Source organism: Urocitellus parryii, chromosome 3 (assembly GCF_045843805.1).
Source record: "Urocitellus parryii isolate mUroPar1 chromosome 3, mUroPar1.hap1, whole genome shotgun sequence".
NCBI lineage: Eukaryota > Metazoa > Chordata > Mammalia > Rodentia > Sciuridae > Urocitellus > Urocitellus parryii.
Window position 1 is genome coordinate 112,223,578 of NC_135533.1, and position 25,659 is coordinate 112,249,236.

General features: G+C 42.3%; 1 protein-coding gene across 2 annotated transcripts in view; it reads right to left on the minus strand.

The window, feature by feature from the left end:
- Window positions 1-25,659, minus strand: part of Kremen1 (kringle containing transmembrane protein 1) — a 70,223-nt gene that overhangs the window by 23,709 nt on the left and 20,855 nt on the right. For both annotated transcript variants that reach the window (XM_026413330.2, XM_026413329.2), the window contains exons 2-3: window positions 24,482-24,644; window positions 20,175-20,266 (exon numbers count right to left, since the gene is read on the minus strand). In XM_026413330.2, coding sequence (XP_026269115.2) covers window positions 20,175-20,266; window positions 24,482-24,644 — 255 coding nt within the window. The remainder of the gene's footprint in view (window positions 1-20,174; window positions 20,267-24,481; window positions 24,645-25,659) is intronic.

Sequence of the window (25,659 nt, forward strand, 5' to 3'; positions counted from 1 at the left end):
CCTTCTCAGTTTCTATACCTGAACAAAGCAATACACCATGAGGCTATCTGGCAAGGAACTGAGAGTGGCCTTCAGCTAACAGCCAGCATGGAACTGAGACTTTCAGTCCAACAGTCCACAAAGAATTGAATTCTACTGACCACTGTATAAACTGGAAAGCGGGTCTTTCTCCAGTTGGGCTATCAGGTGAGACTCCATCTCTGGCAAACACATTGACTGTAGCTTAGTGAGACACCTTGATATAGAGGGCCTAGCTAAATCAGAGCCAGATTTTGTAACTCATAGACTATATGAGAAAATAAATGTGGGCTTCTTTAAGTTACTAAGTTTTGGGATAATTTGTTACACAATAATAGATAACTAGTACATCTAAATAACACAGACTAAATATATGTTTATTGAATGAAGGAATGAACTCATTGTGGGTCATAGACAAATCACTCTGGACTTTAGTTTTACATTGGTGTTATTAATTTTGGAATCACTCTACTATTTAGTGAAGTCCTTTCCCACTCTCTGGCTTCTCATAATTTATATAACTGATTAAGACACGAATGACCTCTGGTCCTAGAAGCACTTCAAGGTCAGTTGAAAGTTATGTATTATCAATTCCAAAGTGACACCCATGCAGAGTCTTAAATGGTATTGTTCCTTTATGTTTAAGATTGAAAAACAGCACTGTCAAGTTTAATCAGCTTTATTTCCACATTAACTTATTATTTTTCTTTCTTCTTTGTGGTACTGGGGATTTAACCCAGGGGTGCTTTACCACTGAGCTACATCCCCAGCCCCCCTTTTTTAATTTTTTATTTAAAGACAGGATCTTGCTAAGTTGCTTAGGGCCTCACTAAGTTGCTGAGGTTGGCCTCAAACTTGGGATTCTTCTGCCTCAGCCTCCTGAGTTGCTGGGATTACAAGTATGTACCACCACACCCAGCTCCATGTTATTCTTTTGAGTACATAAAAATACACACATGTATGTGTTTGTATATGTACACACACACATACACACACATACACACACGCGCACTTTTTATTTCTTTAACTATCAAACCAGCTCATTTAAAATTGGCAGGAAGTACTCTGCTAACCCAAATACTCACCCTTCCCCCTTTGAGCCAAGTGGTTACCCTTCTCCCTTGCGTCACACATGGTTCAAATATAACAAATGTGGCTCACCACACAAATGTTAAAATGCATCTTTCGGAAACAAACCAAATCTCTATAGTAGCAAATGTAAACAGAATAGCTCCAGGCGGCAGGAGTCCAGTGTTCAGTGGGGGCCCTACTTGGAAATGTCTGGGTCTTAGGGTTTTAACAATCGCAAAGAGTTAAGCATCTCTATTCAGGGGCATAGGAGTTACCATGAGTTTGTTAAAGGGAACTTACATATGGAAACCTGCACCATACGTTAAATGGTTCTTAATAAGAATTACTCGATCATCATCATTTTGGTAGCTTACTCTGATTTTTGTTTCATTTATTCTATTATGCTCACAAATAAGCATGTTATTATGTATTAGTTTACAGAAAGCCTAAGGCACATAGTCATAAATGTTACAGTTAGACATCAGTAAGGCTACGGTTTGCAGCTGGAATCTATAAGATTTATTCCCAACAATTTGGTGAGCAAATCCAGACAGCTCATGTTCCAACAAGGCAGGGAGGTCCCACCACACCATGAGGGTGGACTGCTGGGAATTAGCCTGCACCCTGCTGCTGTGCTCCCCGGTTTGAACATCAATGGCCTGAGGTACCATCCTTGCCTCCCAAGTCCATCCCGTGACAAACAGTGTCAAGTCTGCCTCCTGAAAATCTCACACAGTCCACCTTGCCACTCCTGCAATGCAGACCCACGTCTCCTCCCTCCTAGACCACAGCCTGGGACTCCTATTCCATCGCCATTTCTAGGCTCTCCCACTCTCATTTAGGAAGCACATGCACCAGAATAATCTTTCCAGCACATGCTAGGCAGAATGCATGGCAAGTGCAAAAGCATGAGGCAAGAACAACCTTGTCCTTGCAGGAACAGTAAGTAGCAAGCATGACCGGTGACAGAGGAAGGGAAAGGCAGCAGTAGTGGGAGAGCTATGAGGTTCTGCCCCAAATCCCACAGCTCCCTGGCTGCTCCCCACCTCCATGAGGTCCAGCCTTTCTTGAACTGTACACAAGGCCGCACCCCACTTGTGCTGCTTCCCTGCCTCCCCCCACCAGCATGACCTTCCCCTCTAGCCCTTGACTCTCATTCTGTACGATGACCAGGTTGTAGTGCATTTGCAAGTTTCCAAAGACACCTTGCTCTCTGGTCTCTGGATGTTTGGACTTGCTATTCCCTGTGCTGAGAATATTCTCCCCTTAAGTCTTAAGACTGCAATCTGAAAATCATGAGCTTGCTTATTCTCTTTTTTTCCCCTTGAAGTTCTGTGGCCCTCACAGCCTCCCTACCCTACCCCCCTAAAAAACAGAGGGTTTCAGGCCATGCCATATAGTCCTACAGCAGTCTATGCTGAGTTTGATTCCAAACATCTATTACTTGCTTCTCTCCCCAAATAACCATGAACAACTTGTATCTTCAACATACTACTGAACTGGTCCCAGTCACACAGCAGTTGCTCTGTGACTCTGCTGAATGAACAAGCTAAAATCACGGGGTAAGCGGGAAAGGTCCTTCTTAGGCAGCATCAAGTGATAGGGTGAGGTGGAGGTGAAAAGCTGAGCTCATCTACACAACAGCATCCACTAAAGCTAGTACTCATTGTTTTTGATTCTTTCCTGCTCATTGTCTTCTTTGACTATCTAGAAACTGTTTTGAATAAATGAGCTTTCCATAAAAGTTACCTATAAAACTTAAAATCATCATCATCATCATCACTTTGGATGAAACCTCTCCAAAATGTACTAGATATGTCTTTTAAAAATTTAACATAGTTTAATTTACTTTATATTTTTCTTGGTGACTTGAAATAATAAAAAATCCTTCACCAAAATGGCCCCAGACTGGTGTGCTCCTTTTACGTACGCTCTTGTGTCTGACTTCAGCAGTTAATTTGTCTTCTTATTTGCTGACTCCGTTTGGTTTGCTGTGTACTCACATGGTGTAGATAGAGAGTTCTGGTCTCTCTTTCTTTTTTTTTTTTTTTGGTACCAGGGGCACTTAACCACCAAGCCACATCCACAGCCCTTTTTTACATTTTATGTACAGACAGAGTTTCACTGAGTTGCTTAGGGCCTCGCTAAGTTGCTGAGGCTGGGTTTGAACTTGTGATCCTCCTGCTTCAGCCTCCCAAATAGCTGGGATTACAGGCTTGCACCACCGTGCCTGGCTCTTCCTCTTTTTATAAGAACATTAAGCCATCATGGCCTCATTTAAACCTAATAATCTTCTAAGGGTCCCATGTCCAAATATCACATTAGGGATCAGGACTCAACATATGAATTTTGGGAAAACACAAACATTTAGTCCAAAACAGTTGCTGTCACTATTAACAATGCTTGGAACCTCAGATCTCTGAGATGCCCCTTTTAGCTGTAATGACTTACTACTACTTACTGATTTACTACTGTCAGGCCCGCAGTCTGCTTATTCTCGTCTTTTCTAAAAAAAATATTTTTATTAGTTTTTGATGGATCTTTATTTATTTATATGCAGTGCTAAGAAAGCCTCACACATGCTAGGCAAGTACTCTTGCCACTGAGCCACAACCCCAGTCCTGCTTATTCTCTTCTTAATTGCTTCACAGACTTAGAACAAAACTATGGAGCTTATTAGAACTGTATAAAAATTAAAAATAAGCCAGGTGTGGTAGCACACACCTATAGTCCAGCTACATGGGAAGCTGAGGCAAGAGGATTGCTTGAACTCAGAGTTCAAGACCAGCCTGAGCAACATATTGAGTGTCTGGAACAGTCAGCATTTTTTTGTTTATCTGTTTGTTTTAAAATTTTTTTGCAGTTGTAGATGGACATCATGCCTTTATTTTATTTATTTTTTATGTCTTGCTAAGGATCGAACCCAGTGCCTCACATGTGCTAGGCCAGCACTTTGCCACTGAGCTACAGCCCCAGCCCCTTGTTTTTAATGTGCTTTTTTATATTTTAAAATTGTTTTTAGTTGTAGATGGACACTAAAAAGGACACAATACCTTTATTTGTTTTTATGTGTTACTGAGGATCAAACCCAGTGCCTCACACGTGTAAGGTGTATGCTCCACCACTGAGTCACAACTCCAGCCCCTTAATGTGCTTATTTTATTTTTTATTAGTGCATTATAGTTGTACATAATAGTGAAGTTCATTATGACATAATTATACATACATGCAATATAATTTGCTCCATTTCAGCCCCCAGGACTTCCTCTTTCCCTCCTCTTCTCCCTCCCCCTGGGTCCTTCCTCTGCTTACTGGTCTATTTTATTTAGTGCTTTTGTAAACTGGTGCTTTATAGATATCCATTAAAGGTAGAATCCGCTGTGGTATACTCAGATAGGTATGCAGCATAATTTGGTCAATTACAGATGGCATTTTGTATTGAGACAAACCCCAGGATTTATCTGGCCCTTCTATCATGATCTTTCTAAGCTCAGTTTCATAAATAGTGGAGTGAAGGAGAATTCAGCCCTCAAAGGTTTCTTGTGAAAAAAAAAAAAAAAAAAAAAACGAGATAAATTTCCAAAAGTTAATACTACAAAGCTTGGCAGGATGGTATGTGCTGAATAAAAACAGTTTACTATCATTATACATAATAAGGGTTCATCATTTACCACACAAACAAGGACAACTTGCTGAGTAATAAAAAAGTTAAAAAAGCATTGATTTAAAAGACAAAAATCAAAGGCAGCCACATCAGAAAGTAGTTTTTCTGGACACTAAAGCATTAATCTCTTACATCTGTCTAACATACGGTGCACTTCACATGTGTCATCTTACATGAAGCACTAGCCCTATTTGGGAAAGCAGAAGAGAGGACATTATTCCTATTGGACAAAGACCAGTTTAACAGTGTGAAGGGACTTGTATAGGGACATGCATGCTGGAAATGGAAGGCCAGGGTAAAGTCTATGGGATTTTTTTCCTTGATGTTCCCTCCCTCTTTTCTTCTAGGGCCGGCCTGCAAGCTAAATGAAAGTGACTCCCTGAGATTCCCAAGGTGGCCACCCCCTAACCTCTTCCCACCCTCCCAGGGTGGGTGGGGAGAGATGGGGGATGGAACCAGGCCTGGCACATGCTGGGGAAGCACTCTACCACAGAGCCACACTCCAGCCCAAGGCTGAGTTCTTACACACGTGGGTCCCTCAACACTCTGCACCCTGAGGGGAGCCTCTAAAACAGCATCAGCCTCTAAGGGGTGCCACTGCCCTCTGACTCGTACTGGAAAGTGTGGCTCCAAGTCCCGCCAGAGAAGACACGTCATATTGTCTTCAAAAGCATTACTGGTCAACCGATTGGATTTCCAGACTGGGTCCCACCCTGTATTCTTCCCAGAAACAGGGAGGAAAAGTCCATTTGAAAAAGGATATTTGTTCTCAAATTCCTTCTTACTTTCAAGGCCACTTTAAAGTCCTTGTGGCCTGGTCATGCATTTTTCCTTTCACCGAAGAGGCTTCATTGCTTGCACTTTTTAAAAAATCATCTTAACATACAAAATGGACCCCTTGTTTAGCATAGTTGAGGCTTCAAAACTCATGACAATTAAGTACAGTCATCCCCCCTTATCTGCAAGGAATAAGACTCCCCAGTGGGTGCCTGAAACCACAGATAGGGCTGAACCCTGTAATTTCCCTCCTTTACAAACATACACATATTTAATGCCTTTTCCATCTTGACTAATAGCTTATCATATACTGTGGCCTTAATTTTTGCAGTCTTGAGGTACGACAGCAAAACTAGCATGCATTTCTTTTTCCTTACTTACTATTCCACAGATAGAAGAAGATTCATCCTTACTGTGATCATAGCAACCTTAGCATATGATTTTTTTCTTTCCTTTTTAAGTTGGGAACGTTCCCCACCTTTTCACTTAAAGGAAGCACTTTATGATTCTCTTGGCATATCCAAACTGCCAGCATGACTACTTTAGAGATTTGGAGCCATTATTAAGTGAGGGCTACTTGAACCCAAGCACTTTGATACTGTGACAGTCAATCTGATAACTGAGATGACTATCAAGTGATTTAATGGGCAGGTAGCAGAAACAATGTGGATACACTAGACAAAGGGATGATGCACATCCCAGTTGGGACAGGGCAGGATGGTGCAAGATTTCAACATGTAATTTAGAGTGGAGTGCAATTTAAATTTATGGACTGTTTCTAGAATTTTTTTTTCTCTTTTCTTAAGAGATAGGGTCTCACTATAGCGCTTTGGCTCAAGTGATCTTCCTGCCTCAACCTCCTGAGTAGCTGGGTCTACAAGTATGTGTCACCATGCCCAGCTCTAGAATTTTTCATTTGATATTTTTGGACCATGGTTTACCGTGATTAACTGAAGAAACTGAAACCATGGATAAGTACAGACTACTATACAAAATTCTCTTGCAATTTTCAAAGTTCTTGGTCAAGGTAAAATTTTAGAGGCAGCTGTGGGGAGATAGTCCACCCTTCAGATTAATCCAGGAACTGGATTGTTGCTAAATTGCTTAGAGCCTCGATAAGTTACTGAGACTGGCTTTGAACTTTCAATATTCCTGCCTCAGCCTCCCTAGCACTGGGATTACAGACATGTGCCACTTTCTTTTCTTTCTTTCTTTTCTTTTTTTTTTTCAGTTGTGAGTGGACCTTTATCTTATTTATATGCAGTACTAAGAATAGAACCCAGTGCCTCACATGTGCTAGGTATGCACTCTGCCACTGAACTACAATCCCAGACCTATTCTTTTACTTTCACAGGGAGGTTCTGGGAAACCAGGCAGGCTGGCTAAATACCCACAACACTCGGATATAACTGTGGCTTTGTTATGAAGATGCTGCACACACCACCATGGGGGAGTGGGGTGGGGCTCCAGGGACAACAGTCCTTCTCTGAGAACCACCTATTACTCATGCTACCTTCTCAAAAAATCCACTCCCATGACTGCCTCTGGCTGGGGACAGGTCAAAGGACCCATCATCCTCTGGCCACAGTTGACTCACACTGGGGCCACCAGGCTCCTTCTCCCAGGAAGCTGGCATTGGGATTTAGTCAGTGAATTGTAGACACTAGACTTGTAAGGATCTGTCAAGTACGAGTTGAGGATCCCAAACTCACGCCTGGACCACATGAGTGGACAAGTGAATTGATCCTGCTGATATACAAAGAGGAAGGAGAATGAATGCCAAGCTAAGAGACAGGCAGAGAAGGGATTCCATGGGGCCCAGTGAGAGATGGTGAGAAGGGCATGCCACCTTCCTAGGTGCTTGGGATGGAGGGTTTAGGTTCTGTGATTTACTCCTAATGTCCTTCCAATAAATTCCTTTTGCTCAGGTTAGCCTGAGTGAGTTCATCCAACAGAAGGCATGCTAAAGACGGCAAAAGCTCAATTGAATTCAAATGATCTTTCACATAAGAAACACTCCTGACAGATGCTATGCTTTCTCTTCCAGTGTTCTGATCGGATCTGGGACATTTGCTTTAAGAAACCAGAATAAGTTCTTGTCCTCTGTTTTAGAAAACTTTTCTTAGCTCTGTAGAACTCCTTTTATTATCATTTTTATTTTTTGGTATCAGGGAGTAAACCCAGAGATGCTTATTAACCACTGAGCCACATCTCCAGCACTTTGATTAAAATTTTCCATTTAGAGACAGAGTCTTGCTAAGTTGCTTAGGGCCTTGATAAGTTACTGAGACTGGCTTTGAACTTTCAATCTTCCTGCCTCAGCCTCCCTAGCCCCTGGGATTATAGACATGTGCCACTGTGCCTGGCTTATTATTTTTTTCTTAAAAGTAAAATCTACTTCTTCAGACATAACTCCTGTGCTTTAATTATTTATTTTATTTTCGAGACAAAGTCTCATTATGTTGCTTAGACTATCCTCAAACTCATGGGCTCAAGCAATCCTCCTTCCTCAGCCTACTGAGTCCCTGGGACTACAGGCACAAGCTCTGCTTTGTGTGTTTTGCAACTGGGGGATGAACTCAGGGGTGCTCTAACACTGAATTACATTCCTTAGATCATTTTATTTTTTATTTTGAGACACAGTCTGCCTAAGTTGCTGTGGCTGGCCTTGACCTTACAATCCTCCTACCTCAGCTTCTCAGGTGGCTGGAATTATAGGCATGTACCACCACACTGTCTAGCTCTGCTTAGTTTGTCCTTTAGCCCTGTGTTGATATCATGCTCTGCCCCAGAGGTCCTAGGTTGGTGCCTTTGTAGCTCATTTCTTCCCTCTCTGGAATAAGATCACATGAGATGGTGCAACTGGTGTCCTGTGAGAGGACCAATCATTTTCAACACTTCATTCACAGAATTCATAGGTTCAGTATGAATCCACCATATTCTCCAGCCTGTGACCATGAGCACCTACACTCTGTTCTGTCCGTCTGCAACATCTGTTGCACACCCAACAGCTGCCATCTTGGTCCAAGTCTTATCACAACATGGCCTCAACTACTGCTATATATTTCTCTCTAAACTGGGCACGATGGCACATGCCTGTAATTCCAGCAACTCAGGAGACTGAGGCAGGAGAGTCACAAGTTCAAGGCCAGCCTCAGCAACTTAGCCAGGCCCTAAGCAACTTAGCAAGACCCTGTCTCAAAATAAAAAATAAAAAGGGCTAGGGCTGGGGTTGTGGCTTTGGGCTGGGGTTGTGGCTTAGCGATAGAACACTTGCCTAGTATGTGTGAGGCCCTGGGTTCGATCCTCAGCACCATATAAAAAATAAATACATAAAATAAAGATATTGTGTCCAACTACAACTAAAAAATAAATATTTTTTAAAAATAAAAAGGGCTGGGAATGTAGCTCGGTGGTAAAGCACCTCTGGTTGCAACCCCGGTACCCAAATAAATAAATAAATCTCTATACATAAAATGCTCCTTGTTGGTCACTCTGGTTCTTCTGGCAGCCTTACTTTTGTGCCTCTGAGTCTCATATTCACTCACTTATATACAGAAATAAGCACAGCTTTTTCGTGAATTGTGAAATTCGGAGTTCTTGCCTTGGGAGGACTGGCAGCTTCTGCTTCCTCTATGAGGGAACCCAGTCACCATATGAGAAGCCTGAATACACTGCTGCAGAGAGGGCACTGAGCGGAGGCAAGAAACCATCTCGAACCTCCAGGTCTGGCAGGGCTCCCACTGCAACTACCTCATCAAGCCTAGGTGAAGGCAGCAGGGAGCCTCGCAGCTGAACTCCACCAGCCCGTGGACACGGGGGAAGTGATAAACTGTTGTTGCTCCAAGTCACTCGGGTTGAGGTGGCTTATCATTTGGTAATAAACAACTGAAACACCCTACTTGACAAAAGTTCGGTCCAAGTTCAAAAGGAATGATACAGCTGAGAAGAAGAGCTCAATGTGTTGACTTGGGCTGTTTTTTGTTTTGTTTTGTTTTCAGGAACACCACAAACATCCCAGGCAAGAAGACACAGAGTCATCTTTTACTCTTGCTGCTGTTCATCCCTCATATATTCCACTTGTCATCAAGTTCAGTCTCCTGTAAACGCGGCTTGGATTTAACCTTTCCTGTCTAATCTCACTGTTGCCATTGCGGACCAGACCTTTATTCCCAGGTTTAGAATCTACACCCATCCTCTCTTCTCCAGCCTTCCTTTCTCCAGTCCATCCTGGAAGTGGACCCTGGGCTCCTCTTCTTAGATGAAGGCTTTCAGCAAGTCAGTCCCGTCTTCTCAGCTCTGGCTTCCAAGGTCTCATCTGGTTCCTTTCAGTCCACTTGGCCACTCTGGGCAGCCTGGATCCCAGTCCACATGCATGTCATCCCATGCTCTTCAAGCCTCTGTCAGCCTGCCCTAACCTAGTGCTCCCTGCCCTATCCAGCCCCGTCACCTTTCTCCCAACTCCCACGATCCTTACTGAGATCCTTGTCTTCGAACACTCTCGACACTCTGTTTCATAATTCAACACTTATTCATATAGTTGGGATGCTAGTTCCCAATTTTATTCTACATTTATAACTCAGATTTCTGAATTCTAATTACATCAGAAGATTAAGGAATTCTTTCTTATGCTTATGTATGCTCCTTACAAGCAAGTGCTAGTGTAAAAATTCTCAGTAAAGTCATCCTTATGGATCTGAATGATTCTTCCTTTTTAAATTACAAATGTGCTTTAGAATATTCTGTGTGTCAAGGAAAAATGTCCATTTGGTTTAAAAAGTCTTTATTGGGACGGGGGATTAAATAACATCTGCTATAAAAAGTAATGGAGTTGGGGATGAGGTTGTGGCTCAGTGGTAGAGCGCTTGCCTAGCATGCGTGAGGCACTGTGTTAGATTCTCAGAAACATATAAAGGCATTGTGTCCATCTACAACTACAAAGATATTTAAAAATAATAATAATAATAACAGAGTCCATACCGGATATGAAACCATAATACTGCATTATAGGAAACCGGGTGAGGTGGCACAGGCCTGTAATCCCAGCTACTTGAGAGGCTGAGGCAGGAGGATCAAGTTCAAGGCCAGCCTCAGTAATTTGGCAAAACTCTGTGCCAAAATTAAATATAAAAAGGGCTGGGGATGTAGCTTAGTGGTCGAGAACCCAGTGTTCAATCCTCAGTACTGGGGGAAAAAAATAAGAAAACAGCAACAACAACAAATGTGGGGGCTCTTGAGTCCCCTGAGTTGAGTGCTACATAAGGTCCTGTGAACTGGCCGCTGAAGCAGCAGCTAAAGGACCATATCAAGCCCCAAGTCGGTAGGATAAAAAGGTATGACCAAAAAGTAAAATCAGGCTTAGTGTGGTGGCTCACGCCTGTAATCCTAGCAACTCGCCTGTAATCCTAGCAACTCGGGAGGCTGAGCAGGATTGTGAGTTCAAAGCCAGCCTTCAGCAAATTTGCAAGGCCCTATGCAACTTAGCAAGACCCTGTTTCAAAATAAAACATAAAAAGGGCGGGGGATGTGGCTCAGTGGTAAAACACCTCTGGGTAAAATCTCCAGTAACCCCCCCCCCCAAAAAAAAAAAAGAAAAAGAAAAATCAGGTCATCAATAACATATTCTGGGAATCAGATGGCAGGAATATGCCAATGGTAATCCATTCCCAGGGGAAAGCAAACCACCACTGTACCTACTGATACTGCCTAGTATGAGCCAGGTCCTGTACTTGGGGTTGCATGCATTTTATTCATTTAGTCTTCAAAATAATCAGGACACCAGATGAGAAAACCAAGACTCTGAGAAGAGTCCTTCTGCCTAAAGCTATTAAGTGAATAATGATCTGAGCCTAAGCCAAGGGATTCTGAAGCCCACATTCTTTCCAGTAGCTTGTATTGTATCTCATGGGAAGAGATATGACTTCATAGGACTAGGAAAGAATATTTAGAGAGCACCTGGTCTGGCCTCTACTGTGCTGGGTGGAGGAAGACTAATAAAATATATGGTTATTTTAGTGGCTGCCAGGGAGATGCTTGGATGCGGGGTGGGGGAAGAACCATAAATTCCATCATCACCCCTCTACAAATAAACACACAATCCATGTAAAATGAGCGTGCCTGCTATGCAAATGCAGGTCCACAGAAATCCTCTCTAATTTAATCTCTGCTTCACAGGAATTCCAGAGCTACCCTGGCTTCTGCCTCTGAACAGCTTAGTCTAGTTAGGAATACAAAAGTACTCAAAGAGAGCAAGAACAATCAACACTAAAACAGGATTCTGACAAGGACAATTTGGGTAGTCATAAAGGTTTCAACTGGACAAAAACAGTAAGTAATTACAATTGAAACACAGAAGAGGGACCACAAAATTTGTATTATTCCTGTCACTTTCAATATTGCTTTAGCTCCTGAGGAAAGTGGGAGGTTTCATTTTGGCTGCAAAGCAGAAATGATGAACAGAGCTGTGTCTTGAGAGAGAAGGTGAGTTTCAACCACAACAGTGAAACGAAGTGACAGGAAAGCCCCTGAGGCCTGCACAAAGCTGCTGATGCAGTGTTCTGGGCAAAGGGTACAAGCTGGGGAGCCCTTTCCCAGCTGAGAACAGCTGGGCAGGAACACCCTGCAGAGAAGGCCCAGCCTCCTAAAGGGGGGCTCTGCTGTGTAGTAAATGCTTCCTGGATACCAGGGCAGCCTGCTTTGCTCCTGGGGCTGGGGATTTCCCAAACCCAAAGAAGAAAAGAAAATGACTTAGAGCTAACAGCATGGACTGCAGACCCTCTGTCGCCACTGAGTTAATCCTCTGCTTTCCACGATGTCAAAAAGGCAATCTTAATAATTCAGCATACTATCTGAATTTCAAACTTTAATTCCCAAACAATCCACAAAGAAAATTCTAAAGAATGACCTCAGGGGCTAGGGATGTAGTTCAGTGGTAGAGCACTTGCCTAGCATGAGTGAGGCCCTGGGATCCATCCCCAACAGGAAAAAAAGAAAAAAGACCTCAGTGGTAGCCCGCACCAACTGTAGAGCCCCTGTCTAGAAATAAAGGAAGCGAGGCTATTCTCACGTACTAAAAGGAAAAGGCACTCGGCTTAGGCTTACTGAGAATCCTAGATTCAAATCCTGTTTGAGTACAATCCTTGACAGAGCACCTAACCATGGAGCTACAGATTTTCTCATCTATAAAATGGGGGAGGGAGAGTGGACACACTACCGACTTCCCCGAATTGCCGAAAAAGTTAAGATAACGTAAATGCGAATATTTTGTTCATGGTAGGCACTTGACAATAGTGAAAAATACTGAACAGCAGTGCTGACATCAAGATGCAGAAAGTGCTGACAGAAAGAAAACATTTCTACAATTGAGAGACCGCCCTGACCACCACTGCCAAAGCGCCCTTGGCTTTCTACTCAAATTCTTTAAGGCAGCTTTTGAAACTCCTTACTAGGGATCCCAATAGGAAGCTTTCAAATCCTGTTTAGGGGGCTGCATTTTTGTAGGGCAAATACTAACAGCTGATGAAAACAAATCTATTTTAACCAGACCAGGACATTTATTTAGCTAAAGAGAACTTGAGGTAACCAGCTGAGACGGACCCGGGATTCCATGTGGCCAAGGTACCTTTGCTGGCATGCTCTGAGAGCTGGTCCCTGTGAAGGACACTTATCATGGATTACAAAGGAGAAAGCTCACCCCAAATCCCTAGTACAGGCTTCAGGAGCTACGGAGGAATGTGTCCTTTGAACATATAGCATCTCCTCAGCCTCCTGGACCAAGTGCAGGCTCCTACCAGACCACAAGACCCCTTACCTGGTCTCATGGTTATCTACTCAGAGCTCATGGTTATCTACTCAGAGCTCCTTCCTTCTTAAAATTTATGTTTCCACAACACTGACTTGCTTGGAATTCATCAGCGAGCATGAGTGTTTGTTTCCTTGCCTCCAAGACCTCTCTACCTCTGCTCCACCCAAACCTCCACCTAGACCCTCACTACTGAGAACAGCTGGGCAGGCATCTGGCATCCCAGAAGTCGGTGAGGAATGGAGACTCCCAGGCACACTCTAGACCTACTGAAAAAGAATCTGAATTTTAATAAGATCTCAGGTGACTGAATACACTTTAAAGTTAAGAAGCTCTATGCTAAGGCCCTATTTCTTGGACAAACGGGTGGCCCTGTCTCCCCCTCCTTGGGCAGATCCCACTCTTTAGTGATCCCAACCTTTTGCTCACGTCACCATGGTGTATTTTGTATGTGCTCCTCTGTTCATGGATCTGTCTTGTGTCCTAGAATGGTGGCTCTCTACAAGTGGCAGGTTACACCATCATTTTATCCTCCATGGATACAAGGTCTGGTATATGGTCAGAGCTTAAGGAGCTTAACTTCTAAATATGTTTGAAGTTTTATTGATTTTAAACCTTGATCTTTAATATCTAATTTTAATAACTACTTCAATAATGAATAGTTCTAATAACTTTAAATAACTAATAGTTTTAATAAGTTTAATGGCTAAAACTTTTTCTTCTTCTTTTTTTTTTTTTTGGTACCGAGGATTGAATCCAGGGGTACTTAACCATCAAGCCACATCCTTGGCCCTTTTTATATTTTATTTAGAGACAGGATCTTACTGAGTTGCTAAGTGCCTCGCTAAATTGCTGAGGCTGGCTTTGAACTCACAATCTTCCTGCCTCAGCCTCCCAAGCTGCTGCGACTACAGGCATATGCCACCAAACCTAGCTAATAGCTAAAACTTTAATAACAAACTATAACAATGAATTCAGATCCTTGTGAGCAACACGTAAAAGTATTATGTCACTGGACTGAGGATGTGGCACAGTGGTAGAACACTTGCCTAGTATGGGCGAGGTTCTGGTTTCTATCCCCAGTAAGGCCAAAAAAGAAAAAGAAAAAGAAAAGTAACATAATTTAAGTTAATCATGTTACATATTTCAATCTAAATACTCTGAATGTTACATTTATGTTTTGTTGTTGCTGTTGTCTTTGATGCTGTGGATTGAACCCAAAGATACTTTACCACTGAGTCACATCCCTAACCCTTTTTATCTTTTATTTTGAGACAGAGCCTCACTAAGTTGCTTAGGGTCTTGCTAAATTTCGGAGACTGGTGTTAAACTAGTTGATCCTTCTGCCTCGCCCTCCTGAAGTCCCTGGGATTATACATATATGCCACTATGCCTAGAATACTTGTGTATTTTTAAAAATATTTAAAATATTCTAAGCTGTGGAGTGATGCACATCTATAATCCCAGATACTCAGGAGCCTGAGGCAGGAGGAACATGAGTTTGAAGCCAGCTTGGGCAATCTAGCAAGCCCCTGTCTCAAAATAAAATATACAAAGGGCTGGAGATGTATCTCTGATAACAGCATCCCTGGGTTCAATTCCCAGTACAGTTGTAAATCAATAAATATAAAATAAAATATTATAAAATTAATTTAAAATTTTAGTCAGTCTATAGTCAAATGTCTGTACCTCAAAAATGAATTTTGCCAGGCACAGTGGTGCACACCTATAATCCCAGTGGCTTGGAAGGCTTAGGCAGGAGGATTGCAAGTTCAAAGCCAACCTCAGCATTTTAGCAAGGCCCTAAGGAGCTCAATGAGACCCTGTCTCTAAATAAAATACAAAAACAGGGCTGGGGATGTGACTCAGTGGTTAATGTCCTGGAGTTCAATCCCTGGTACTAAAAAAAAAAAAAAAAAGAGAGAGAGAGAGAGAGAAGAAAAAAGAAATTTTTATAGCTGAATTTCTTTTTTAAAATTTTTTTTTAGTTGTAGATGAACAAAATATCTTTATTTCATTCATTTATTTATTTTTTAAAATATTTATTTTTAGTTGTAGTTGGACACAATACCTTTATTTATTTATTTTTATGTGGTGCTGAGGATTGAATCCAGGGCCTTGCATGTACGAGGTGAGCATTCTACTGCTGATCCACAACCCCAGTCCCTCATACATTCATTTTTTTATGTGGTGCTGCAGATCAAACCCAGTGCCTCACCTGTGCCAGGGAAGCACTCCACCACTGAGCCACAATGCCAGCCCTAGGTGAATGTTTTTTAGCAAACAAAAAATAGCTTTCAAAAATGAGAAGGTAGGGGGGACTTCCGGCCACGGAACCGCGCTCACCTCAGGGGCCACCCTTACTTGTGGAGATGCTTCAGCATCATAAGGACCTTGTGAGGCAATCATTCTGACTTTTGAGAAATACTGATGCTGCTTCCAAAAGCCTCCCCTGCTTCATCCTCCTATTTTTCAGTCTACTAATATGGTCTTACATACCAAGACCAAATCTTGCTTGGTCGACCAAGCAAGATTTATGCAGGGGAAACCGATCAAGGACTAGACCTCCAAATCTGTCAGAAGTTGAACAGGAATGGACCATCAATCCCCACTCTGCATACATGCCATTTCCTTTTGAAGATTCCCGGTCAAGTCTGCTTGCTGGCAGTGGTAAATGATCCCAGGACTTTGGACACCCGATGGTCTGATGATGGGATTAATACCTCCTGACATACTTATACCCTAGCACAGCATACTAGGAGGGAGAAAACTGATCACCTATGGTCTCAACACTCCAAAAGCAATCATTTAGCCCTCTAGTTTGCCCCTTTAAATAAAATTACTTAGAAATATTATAAACCTAAAAAAAAAAAGAGAAGGTAAATTTCTCATGCCAGTGTCCTTAGGATCAAATCAGCTATGTGAAGAAAACAATATTTGCCTTTAAATGCTATTTATAGACCACTCCCCCACTCACAATTATGCAATTCACTTTTTAAAATCATCACAAAACTTTTATGAAGAACCCACAGGTAAAACAGAGTAAAGCAAAGGCATATAAGGTCCACACAAAATGTCTCTCAAAAGAAATGAAATGAAAGGAATTACAATGGTGAGGATGATTATGTAATAAAAGAGAAATATGGAAAGGATTTTAGGCCTCCCCCTCAAAAACCAAACCAGGGCTGGGGCTGTAGCTCAGTGGCAGAGCACCCACCTTGCACATGTGAGGCACTGGGTTCAATTCTCAGCACCACATAAAAATAAATATACAAAATAAAGATTAAAAAAAAAAAAAACCCAACAGGACCATGAAATCTAGAGGATGGGATCTAGAGGGATGTTAAACTCGATGATGTTGGAATTTGCTTTTAAAATCTATTTTTCCTGGCTCTAATAAGAACTGAGTTTTCTAAGAAACATACTGGCAGAAACAATTTGAGGGCCAAATCCAATTACCTCAGAGTTATTCTCCTTTTAACAGTAAGTTCTGATCCATGCTCCATAGGTCAAGAGCACCATTCAAACTTCTCTTTGCCCCTTTTGAACCGTACTTCATCGCTGCCTCCTGCTTGTTGTAGGCCTTCTCGTAAGACGCCAAGGGGCAGAGATTCCGGTCTCCACACAATGGCCCACCATTCAACCCGATTCTGCTTTGTCCCTAAACATTCATTCCCCTTGGCTCCTGCTGGGCCTGTTATATTCAGATATGAACTTTCCAGGAACCTGATCATGTCACAGGCCTTTTCCTGTATGACAAATTCAGTGCTAATCATGAACAGTGGGCTTTACACAGAGAGTTAGTATTAATCATGAAAAGTATGACTCCACATCCAGAAATAGGGCAACACTGGCCTAAAAGAGGCAAACTGCATCTCTGTTAAATCCACCAGGGTATTACCAAGGTCTCTTGCTGCAGAGAGCACTAGGGGTTTTCCTCATCTGTGTTAAGCAGACACACTGGAAGCACAATATTCTTCCAGATTCCAGGTCTGAGGTTTGGCTTAATGGGGAGCGCCCTGGTGACCACAAGGTGAACCAAAGGGTTTTCCAAAGAACCAAAGCTAGACACCACTTACCCTCCAACCCCACAATGAGGTGCTATTCTTTTTTTTTTTTTTTTTTTTTTTAAAGAGAGAGTGAGAGAGGAGAGAGAGAGAGAGAGAATTTTTAATATTTATTTCTTAGTTCTCGGCGGACACAACATCTTTGTTGGTATGTGGTGCTGAGGATCGAACCCGGGCCGCACGCATGCCAGGCGAGCGCGCTACCGCTTGAGCCACATCCCCAGCCCCGAGGTGCTATTCTTATTCCCAACTTTTACAAGTCTCTTTACCTAGAGCATTTGAGAAGGTTATCAAAGTGCAATAAAAAAATGGAAAAAAATATTTAATTTTTTTCTTTGGGTCAGTGAGGAATATTTGGCAAATATTACAAATTAGAGATATGCTAGGTGGTTTGTATTATTTTGCTATAATTTACTCTTTTGGAACCTAGTTTCAATGACCACATGAATTAGCTCCTACTGGCCCAAATTATATTTTATAAATGTGAGTTAAAGATTATCTTTCCACATAAAAGTGCCCAGATTGAAATCCCCTCTTCGTCATTCCTGAGAGAATGACACAGGCTGGTAGTAAAAGACCATCTTTGTGTAGAACAAATGGACCGAGGAAAATCTACTTTCCTCTCCCCTGCCCCTTTCTTCTTTATACAACTAGAGCCAGACGGAATGAGATGTTTTTTCATTTTAGAAATTTGATTAAGCAGACTGGGCAAAAGCCCACTCTTCTGGTCTTTACAGTTTTCTCAATTTGGGGACTGAATTAAGGCACACTCAAGTTGGAAGATGGTGAAGCGGGGTCTCGGGCCAGGCAGTAGTGGCATTCGAGTTAGGGAAAGCAAGAGCTGGCCTGCAGCAGCTTCAGCAGCCCTTTCTTTTTCCTTGAAGCATGAGAATGCAGACTGCTGCTCAGGGCCTGAGGGAGAAGGGGCCCAGGGCCCAGGTCCCCTGCAAACCGCCCTGTCACTCTATGTGCACATGCCTCTTGATCTGAGCAGTGAGAGAGCTGCAGGGCAAAGAAAAATATGAAACAACAAGGAAAAAATAAGCTCGCAGACTTGTTAGGAATGAACTGTCTTTTTCTTCAGCTTTAGGACTCTGTTCCTAAATAACCTGTTTAAAAATATATTCTAGGGCTGGAGGTACAGCACAGTGAAGTGGGTTCCACCCCTAGAGCCAAACACACACAAAATATCAAAAATTTGTATATATTCTAAATACTACATTATTAAATTTTTTATATAGTTGTCCCTCTGTATCCTCAGGTTCTATACCTGACGGTCCCACATTCATGGATTCAACCAACCATGGATGAAAAACATTTTGGGGAAAAAAAAACTGCATCCACAGTGAATATGTACATTTGTTTTCTTGTCATTATTCCCTAAACAATACAATATAACAACTACCTATACAACATTTACATTGTATCAGGTATTATAAGTAATCTAGAGATAATTTAAAAGCATACAGGAGAATGTATATAGATGATATGCAAATACTATACATCTTATATAAGGAACTTGAGTGTCCATGGATTTTGGTACCTGTTGGGGCTCCCAGGACCAGTCCTTCTCAGAGACTGAGGGATAACTGTAGCACCAGATTCATTTTAGTTTCCATACTTTAAACCTTCTGAAACATCTTTCTACAATATTTTCTATCTTGTTTTTCTTTTGTTTTGTTTCTACATTGTTTTAAAGATTATTTTGCTGGGCAGGGTGGCACATGCCTGTAATCCCAGTGGCTCAGGAGGCCGAGGCAGGCAGATCACAAGTTCAAAGCCAACCTTTGCAGTTAGTGAGGAGCTGAGCAACCTAGAGAAACGCTGTCGCGAAACTAAAATAAAACAGACTGGGGATGTGGCTTAGATTTGTTAGGTATGAACTGGGTTCAATCCCTGGTACCATACTAAGTAATGATAATGATAATGATGATGATGTTGTTTCTTTTTAAATATTTTTTTAGTTGTAGATGGACACAATGACTTTATTTTATTTATTTATTTTTATGTGGTGCAGAGGATTGAACCCAGTGCCTCATGCCTACAAGGGCAAAAGCCCACTCTACCACTGAGCCACAACCCCAGCCCAGATATTGTTTCTTTTTAAGATTCTTCTATACCATATACTCTCTAAAAGGCCTAAGTGTCCTTTTGCCTTGGTACCCTGCATATAATAACACTGAATACAGGAATAAATGAATGAAACAGTTATAAAACAGGTCTTTTTTAAAAAGGCTAAAGAAAGTCATTAAGAATTATTATCATAAAAATCAACAGAATACTTTACCCTAATGTGGGTAAAGTATGGACATTGTATAGTGTTTAACAAGTTATTTACTAAGTATCATTTTTCAGGGGATCTTTTCAAAACCAAATAATAACATGTTTTCATAATGTAGCTTCAAAATGCTTAAGAAGGTTCATTCCAAAAAAATTTATTCCCCAAATTCATTACAAAAAGTGCAAATTTCCCCCACACCAGCCTGATATTGAGCTATTGCCCTCTCTAACTATGAAAGAATTAACATGAGGAAATTAACTAAGAATTCTCACTAGGCTTACCCATCCCAGGAACCCAGGGAATAGGGTGCTGAGGAAATGGGCATCCCTATTTCTGAAAAGCCTCAAAAAATAAAACTCCTCAGCCCAGGATGGCTTCTCCTTGCACCTACTTCAGGAAATCCGCCAACCTGAACTACCTGTCCTTTGGCCGTGACCTTCCACTCTGCACTTAGTGCACAGGTCCTGTACATCATCAGTGGGATATTAGTCTTACTCTGGCACGTAGGAATCTCGCAGTACTTCCAGTAGACACCATCCTCATGCTCTGCCACATAGCACCAGGGGCTCACATCTCCATCCGGGTTTCTATTGGGGAAAAGGATACAACTGATAACATTGCTGATGTTTTAAGTTAACTGGCTCATTGCTTTTCTATTTTACAGAGAAAGAATTGCTTTGGGTCCTGGTTATTTCTAATAATTGGCATATATCTCAATGTCCTCTCTTATTAAGAAGGAAAAACAGGTTAATACTACAAGGAGAAGCCTATCCACTCTGACATGTTCGTAAGGCTGGGGAGAAGTGAGCAAAGCTCCAAAAAATTCACCAAGGTATAATGAGGTCAACTGATCACTAAACCAACTGTGCCAGACACTGGGAACACAGAAGGTGGAGGTTCAACAGCTGGGTGAACACAAAGCTAATGGGATGTGAACTGACACAGAATGGCACTTTGGCATTTGGAGGTGTTTTTTTGTTTTTGTTTTGTACTGGGGATTAACCCAGGGTACTTTACACTGAGCTATATTCTCAGTCCTTTTTTTTTTCTTTTTAAATAAATACCTTTATTTTACTTATTTATTTATTTAATGACTTTATTTATTTATTTATTTTTATGTGGTGCTGAGGATCGAACCCAGTGCCTCGTACGTGCTAGGCAAGTGCTCTACCGCTGAGTCCCAGCCCCAGCCCCTCAGTCCTTTTTAGTTTTTATTTTGAGACAGGGTCCCACTAAGTTGCTTAGGGTGGCCTTGAACTTGTGATCCTCCTGCCTCAGCCTCCCGAATTGCTTGGATTACAGTTGTACACCACCATGCCTGGCTCCAATAGTATAATATTTAAAAGGTAAAATAAGAATTCACAAAATATAGACCCCACTGGCAAGTTCCCACTAGGAACAAGCTGGTCATCTCACATTTGACAGAAATGGGTCCTATTTCTTACCCCAAACACTGACTACTTAGAAATTCTGAAGAAAACAGTGCCAAGTTTCAGTTAGAACCTGTGATCTTGTCATCCTGGCACAAACTTACGATATAGCAATATTTTTTAAAGATTTATTTATTCTCATTTCTAAATAAGAACAGCTTGGAATAAATGCCCTTTAGGATCTTTTCAATTCAGAGACATCATGTGATGCCGCTGAAGTGGATCAAATAATGGCAAGGACTACTGGACACACAGAGAAGCCTCGCCTCTCTTCACCACTTCCCAAGGTTCTTTTATTTAGACTCAGGATACTGGAAACCTAACGCTCCAGTTAGGCCGGAAATGGGCATAAAGACCCCACTGCTGGGAGCTTTGGAGCAACCCCTATCAAGCTTGAGCGGGATAAGCCTATTGTATGGTCCAAAAGATAAGCTTCCCTGAGGCACAAAGGGTCCCTTTATTTCTTGTGCCCAAAGGCAGGTGCCAGCCCCAACTCTGCTCTTCCCAGTCTCTGCCTTTCCCTCTAATCCAAATATCTCCAGCCCAGCCCAGAGAAGAACATTCCCATCACTTGCCAACTCAGACATCTCAGATGCGATGGGTCTGAAAAGTCACACAAGACAAACATGGTGTCGGGTGACAGCTGAGAAATCAAAGTAGGAGAACTTGTACAAAGCCCTTCTTTAAACAGTATTTCACTGTCATTTTCCTCCCTCCATTCAGTGTTCAGCTTTGATGTAGTATTGGGTAAAGCCCTTAGAAAACAACTGTTTATTATCAATGTCAAAGCCACTCTGAAAGGCATCAGAATAGCTTAAATAAAGAACAAGCAAATTCATCCTTACTTCACTGTAAGTGCTGAAACAAAAGGCCTGGACTCTCTGATGGGATAATAATCAACAATTTCAGCCTCCCTTTTTTGAAGTATAAACTGGTAATTCAGGTCTGGTACATTCCATCAAATCAAAGGAGAGGGTTGCAGCTGGCTGGGGCTCAGGAGAAAGGTGCTCCTGGCCCTCACTGATCTCTTAATGGATATTTACTTGTGTGTTTCTGGAAGGCTGTGAGTAGAGATGGGTACTAATCTGCCAGGGGAAAAAAAAAACACAAAACTTTTTCATATAAATAAACTATAAATTTATTTAATTATAAATTAAGTCTCATTGGAAATTTAAAATTTAACTGAAAGTCAAATTTAAAAACAGGAGCTCTGCTGGGTGTGGTGGCACATGCCTGTAATCACAGCAGTTTGGGAGGCTAGGACAGGAGGATTGCAAGTCAAGGCCAGACTCAGCAACTTGGCAAGGCTCTAAGCAACTGAGTAAGAACCTGTCTCAAAATAAAAAGGGCTAGGGCTGGGGCTGGGGCACAGTGGTTAAGGGCCTCTGGGTTAAATCTCCAGTACCCTAAAATAAAAAACAAAAATAGGAGCTCTTCTGAGAAGACCTGCTTGACAGAAAGCAAGAGAGTAGTAGAATAAACCAAAAGTCTACTACTAAGAGATACTTGAGAGGTTTGGGAGTATATCTCAGTGGTAAAGCCCTGCCATGTCAGAAGCCCTGGGTTCAATCTCCAGCTCACTAGAAGGAGGAGAAACTATAGCAGCAGCAACTAGGCACAGTGTGTCTGTCTCAGCTACACTTGGGACACTAAGGGTTAGGGTCAGGGTTAGCAAGACTTCATCACCAAAAATACAACACAAAACAAACAAGAAAAAGAAAAGGAGATTCGCTGTTCAACGAGATAAGTAACTATGTAAACATAAATAATAAATACTTGTTTCTCTGCCTAAACATCCTTCCCAGCCCAAATCAACTATTCCTATGAATAGCAAATTACGGGAAGGTAATATGCCAGAAATAGAGAGTGACTAATTTTTTTATTTATGCAAGAAATTAAATATGTACAACTTTGAAAATAAAATGAAACAATTGTTCAGTGAACATATGTAACTTAAAATACAAAGATAGCAAATTGGGAGGTAGCACATGTACAATAGTAGGACTGGGTGGGGAGGGTTTCAAGGAAAGAGGTAAAATGGGAGACTTTATCTAAGCGACAGATATCTGTGATTTTGGAACAAATTTTAATACTTCCATAGTAACAAATGAAAAAATAAAGCAGCAGCAACTATGGGGGGGATGGTCTTTGGACATAAGCTAAGACAGAGGTGATGGCAAGAGCTGAGGGGCAATATGAAGAAAACACAGACCGCAGGCCTGGGGACGCCAGGCAACCACGAGGGCCCTAGAGTGTCAGCAAAGGCACATGAGGGCAGAGGTAAACAGCGTGGCCCCTGCAATGCAGGAACACAGGTATTGGTTCAGCTGGGTCAACAGGGCCATATGATTGAGAGGCCAACATACTTGCAGAACCTGGGACACAGAGTGTAGCTCAGCAATCATTTTCCCCTGGCCTCATGGCTCAAGAGGCAGCCTTTGCACCTGTCCTAATAATGATTAAATTCAACACATTGCTGAACCATGAGTCATGTAATCAGGATCTTGGGGGTAAGTAGCTAAAAGATACAACCAAAGGTGTTAAGAATCTTTGCTCTGGTCCCTACATAACAGTGATTCTTATCTTATTTTCATGGCAGATAGCTTGGAGAACCTGATCAAAGCCAAGGATCATCTCCCCAGGAGATCATGAAAACACATCTGAAGCACAATGGATGTGAAATCCAGAGCTCTTGCTAGCCAGGCATGGTGGCACACACCCATAGCCCCGCTACTTGGGAGGGGGAGGCTGAGGCAGAAACCAGCCTCGGCAACACAGCCAAACCCCATCTGCAGGTGTGTGTGTAGTGGGGAGATGACGCCACATGACCCTTGCTAAAGTCAGACAGGAGATGAAAAGTAAAGAAACACCTTAGTCTACTGAAAAGGAATAAAGAGCACAAATCCGATGGATATAGCTGCTCCCAAGTTATCCTTGTCTGGCTGACAGTCGGCTTCTCCTGCTAAGAAGCAGAGGGAGGTTCGGGTCCTAGACAGTCTGAATAGTACATTCTCACCAGCCTCAGAAGCTTTGCTGTCTGTGAATTGTCCCCTGGTAGCCAACTAGGAAAACCCTCCCAAAGTGACAAGTTGACAGGTTAGTGATCAGACAGGACAGCAGTGCTCTAAAAGCCAGTAAATATCAAAGCAATTAGGTTGAAAATAGTCACAGATTATTTGTGTGTGTGTGTGCGCGCGCGCGCATGCGTGTGTCTATCTGTCTGTCTGTCTATGGTGTGGGAAGATTTAGAAAATCGTGACAGGAAAGGTTTTCTGAGTTGGCTCAAAGGAAGCAAGAACACTTTCCTTAGCATGAGCAGGGTTAGAACAAGAGATAAAAGACTTATCTCTACAGTCCCGGGCCCCTTCTTACCTGCAGTAGTTATGCTCGCCCAGGCCGCCCTCCCCATTGGGGTATTTCAGAGTGTTGTACGGGTGCTGGAAAGTCTCGTTCCAGAACAGACACGGCTTGCCACCTTGCAGTGCTGTCCAGTTCTGTGTTCCCCTATAATCGGCACCATTGGCTGTGAAACACTCTAGAGAAAGAAAAGACAGAGCAGACTAATTTCCTGGCAACATTTATAGTCTACTCCCTCTCTGGTTGATGTTTTTTATCTGTTTTGTTTGGACCAAACTGGAAATGAAGAGTGCTTTGTTAGATCCTGAACACTCCACAGTTAACAGTGCTAGAGCCGAGTAAATCTGAAAGAAGGTCCCTGGAAATGCTAGACTAATCTTGGCACTAGCTTGTTGGGACACTAGGACATTTTCCCCTAAAGTATACAGATCCTATCTAGGATATAAACAGGAAGCTGAGATGTACTGAAGCCTATAAAGTGAACCAGGAAACCCCCAAATCTGGGAACAGTTGGTAACAGCCATGCCTGTAGAATTCTGGGTACTTGGAGGGGGTCATTGCTCTCGCCAGTGTCTCTGTGTGGTAACTAGAACCAGGTCACCAGCTGTAACTGAGCTCTTCTCCCCTACAGTCTAAAAGGCTGCACTGACACTTGGATTTAATAAGACCATCGGATACAGCAATGCTTTGGAATCCCAATCACACAAATCTGGGACTGACTCACATTCCCTGATAATGAGGAACAGTCCTCCCCATGCTGTCTGGAGATAGGTGCAACAAAACAGGCAGTGGGCCCGAGCAAGGAAAGACCAGAGGGGCATCTTCTCTCACCTCCTTCTGAAAGTCTTTCCTATAGGATGCACAGAAAGTAGTCTCAGGCCCCATTTCATAACGTGGCAAATCCTTGCAGGTGCAATCATGTGCTTCTAAAATCTGCTTGTCAGGGCTGGGGATGTGGCTCAAGCGGTAGCGCGCTCGCCTGGCATGCGTGCGGCCCGGGTTCGATCCTCAGCACCACATACCAACAAAGATGTTGTGTCCGCCGAAAACTAAAAAATAAATATTAAAAAAAAATTCTCTCTCTCTCTCTCTCTCCCTCCTCTCTCACTCTCTCTTTAAAAAAAAAAAAAAAAAAAAAAAAAAAATAAAATCTGCTTGTCAGACTCTGGGGGGATGGGAACTGAGGCTGACAG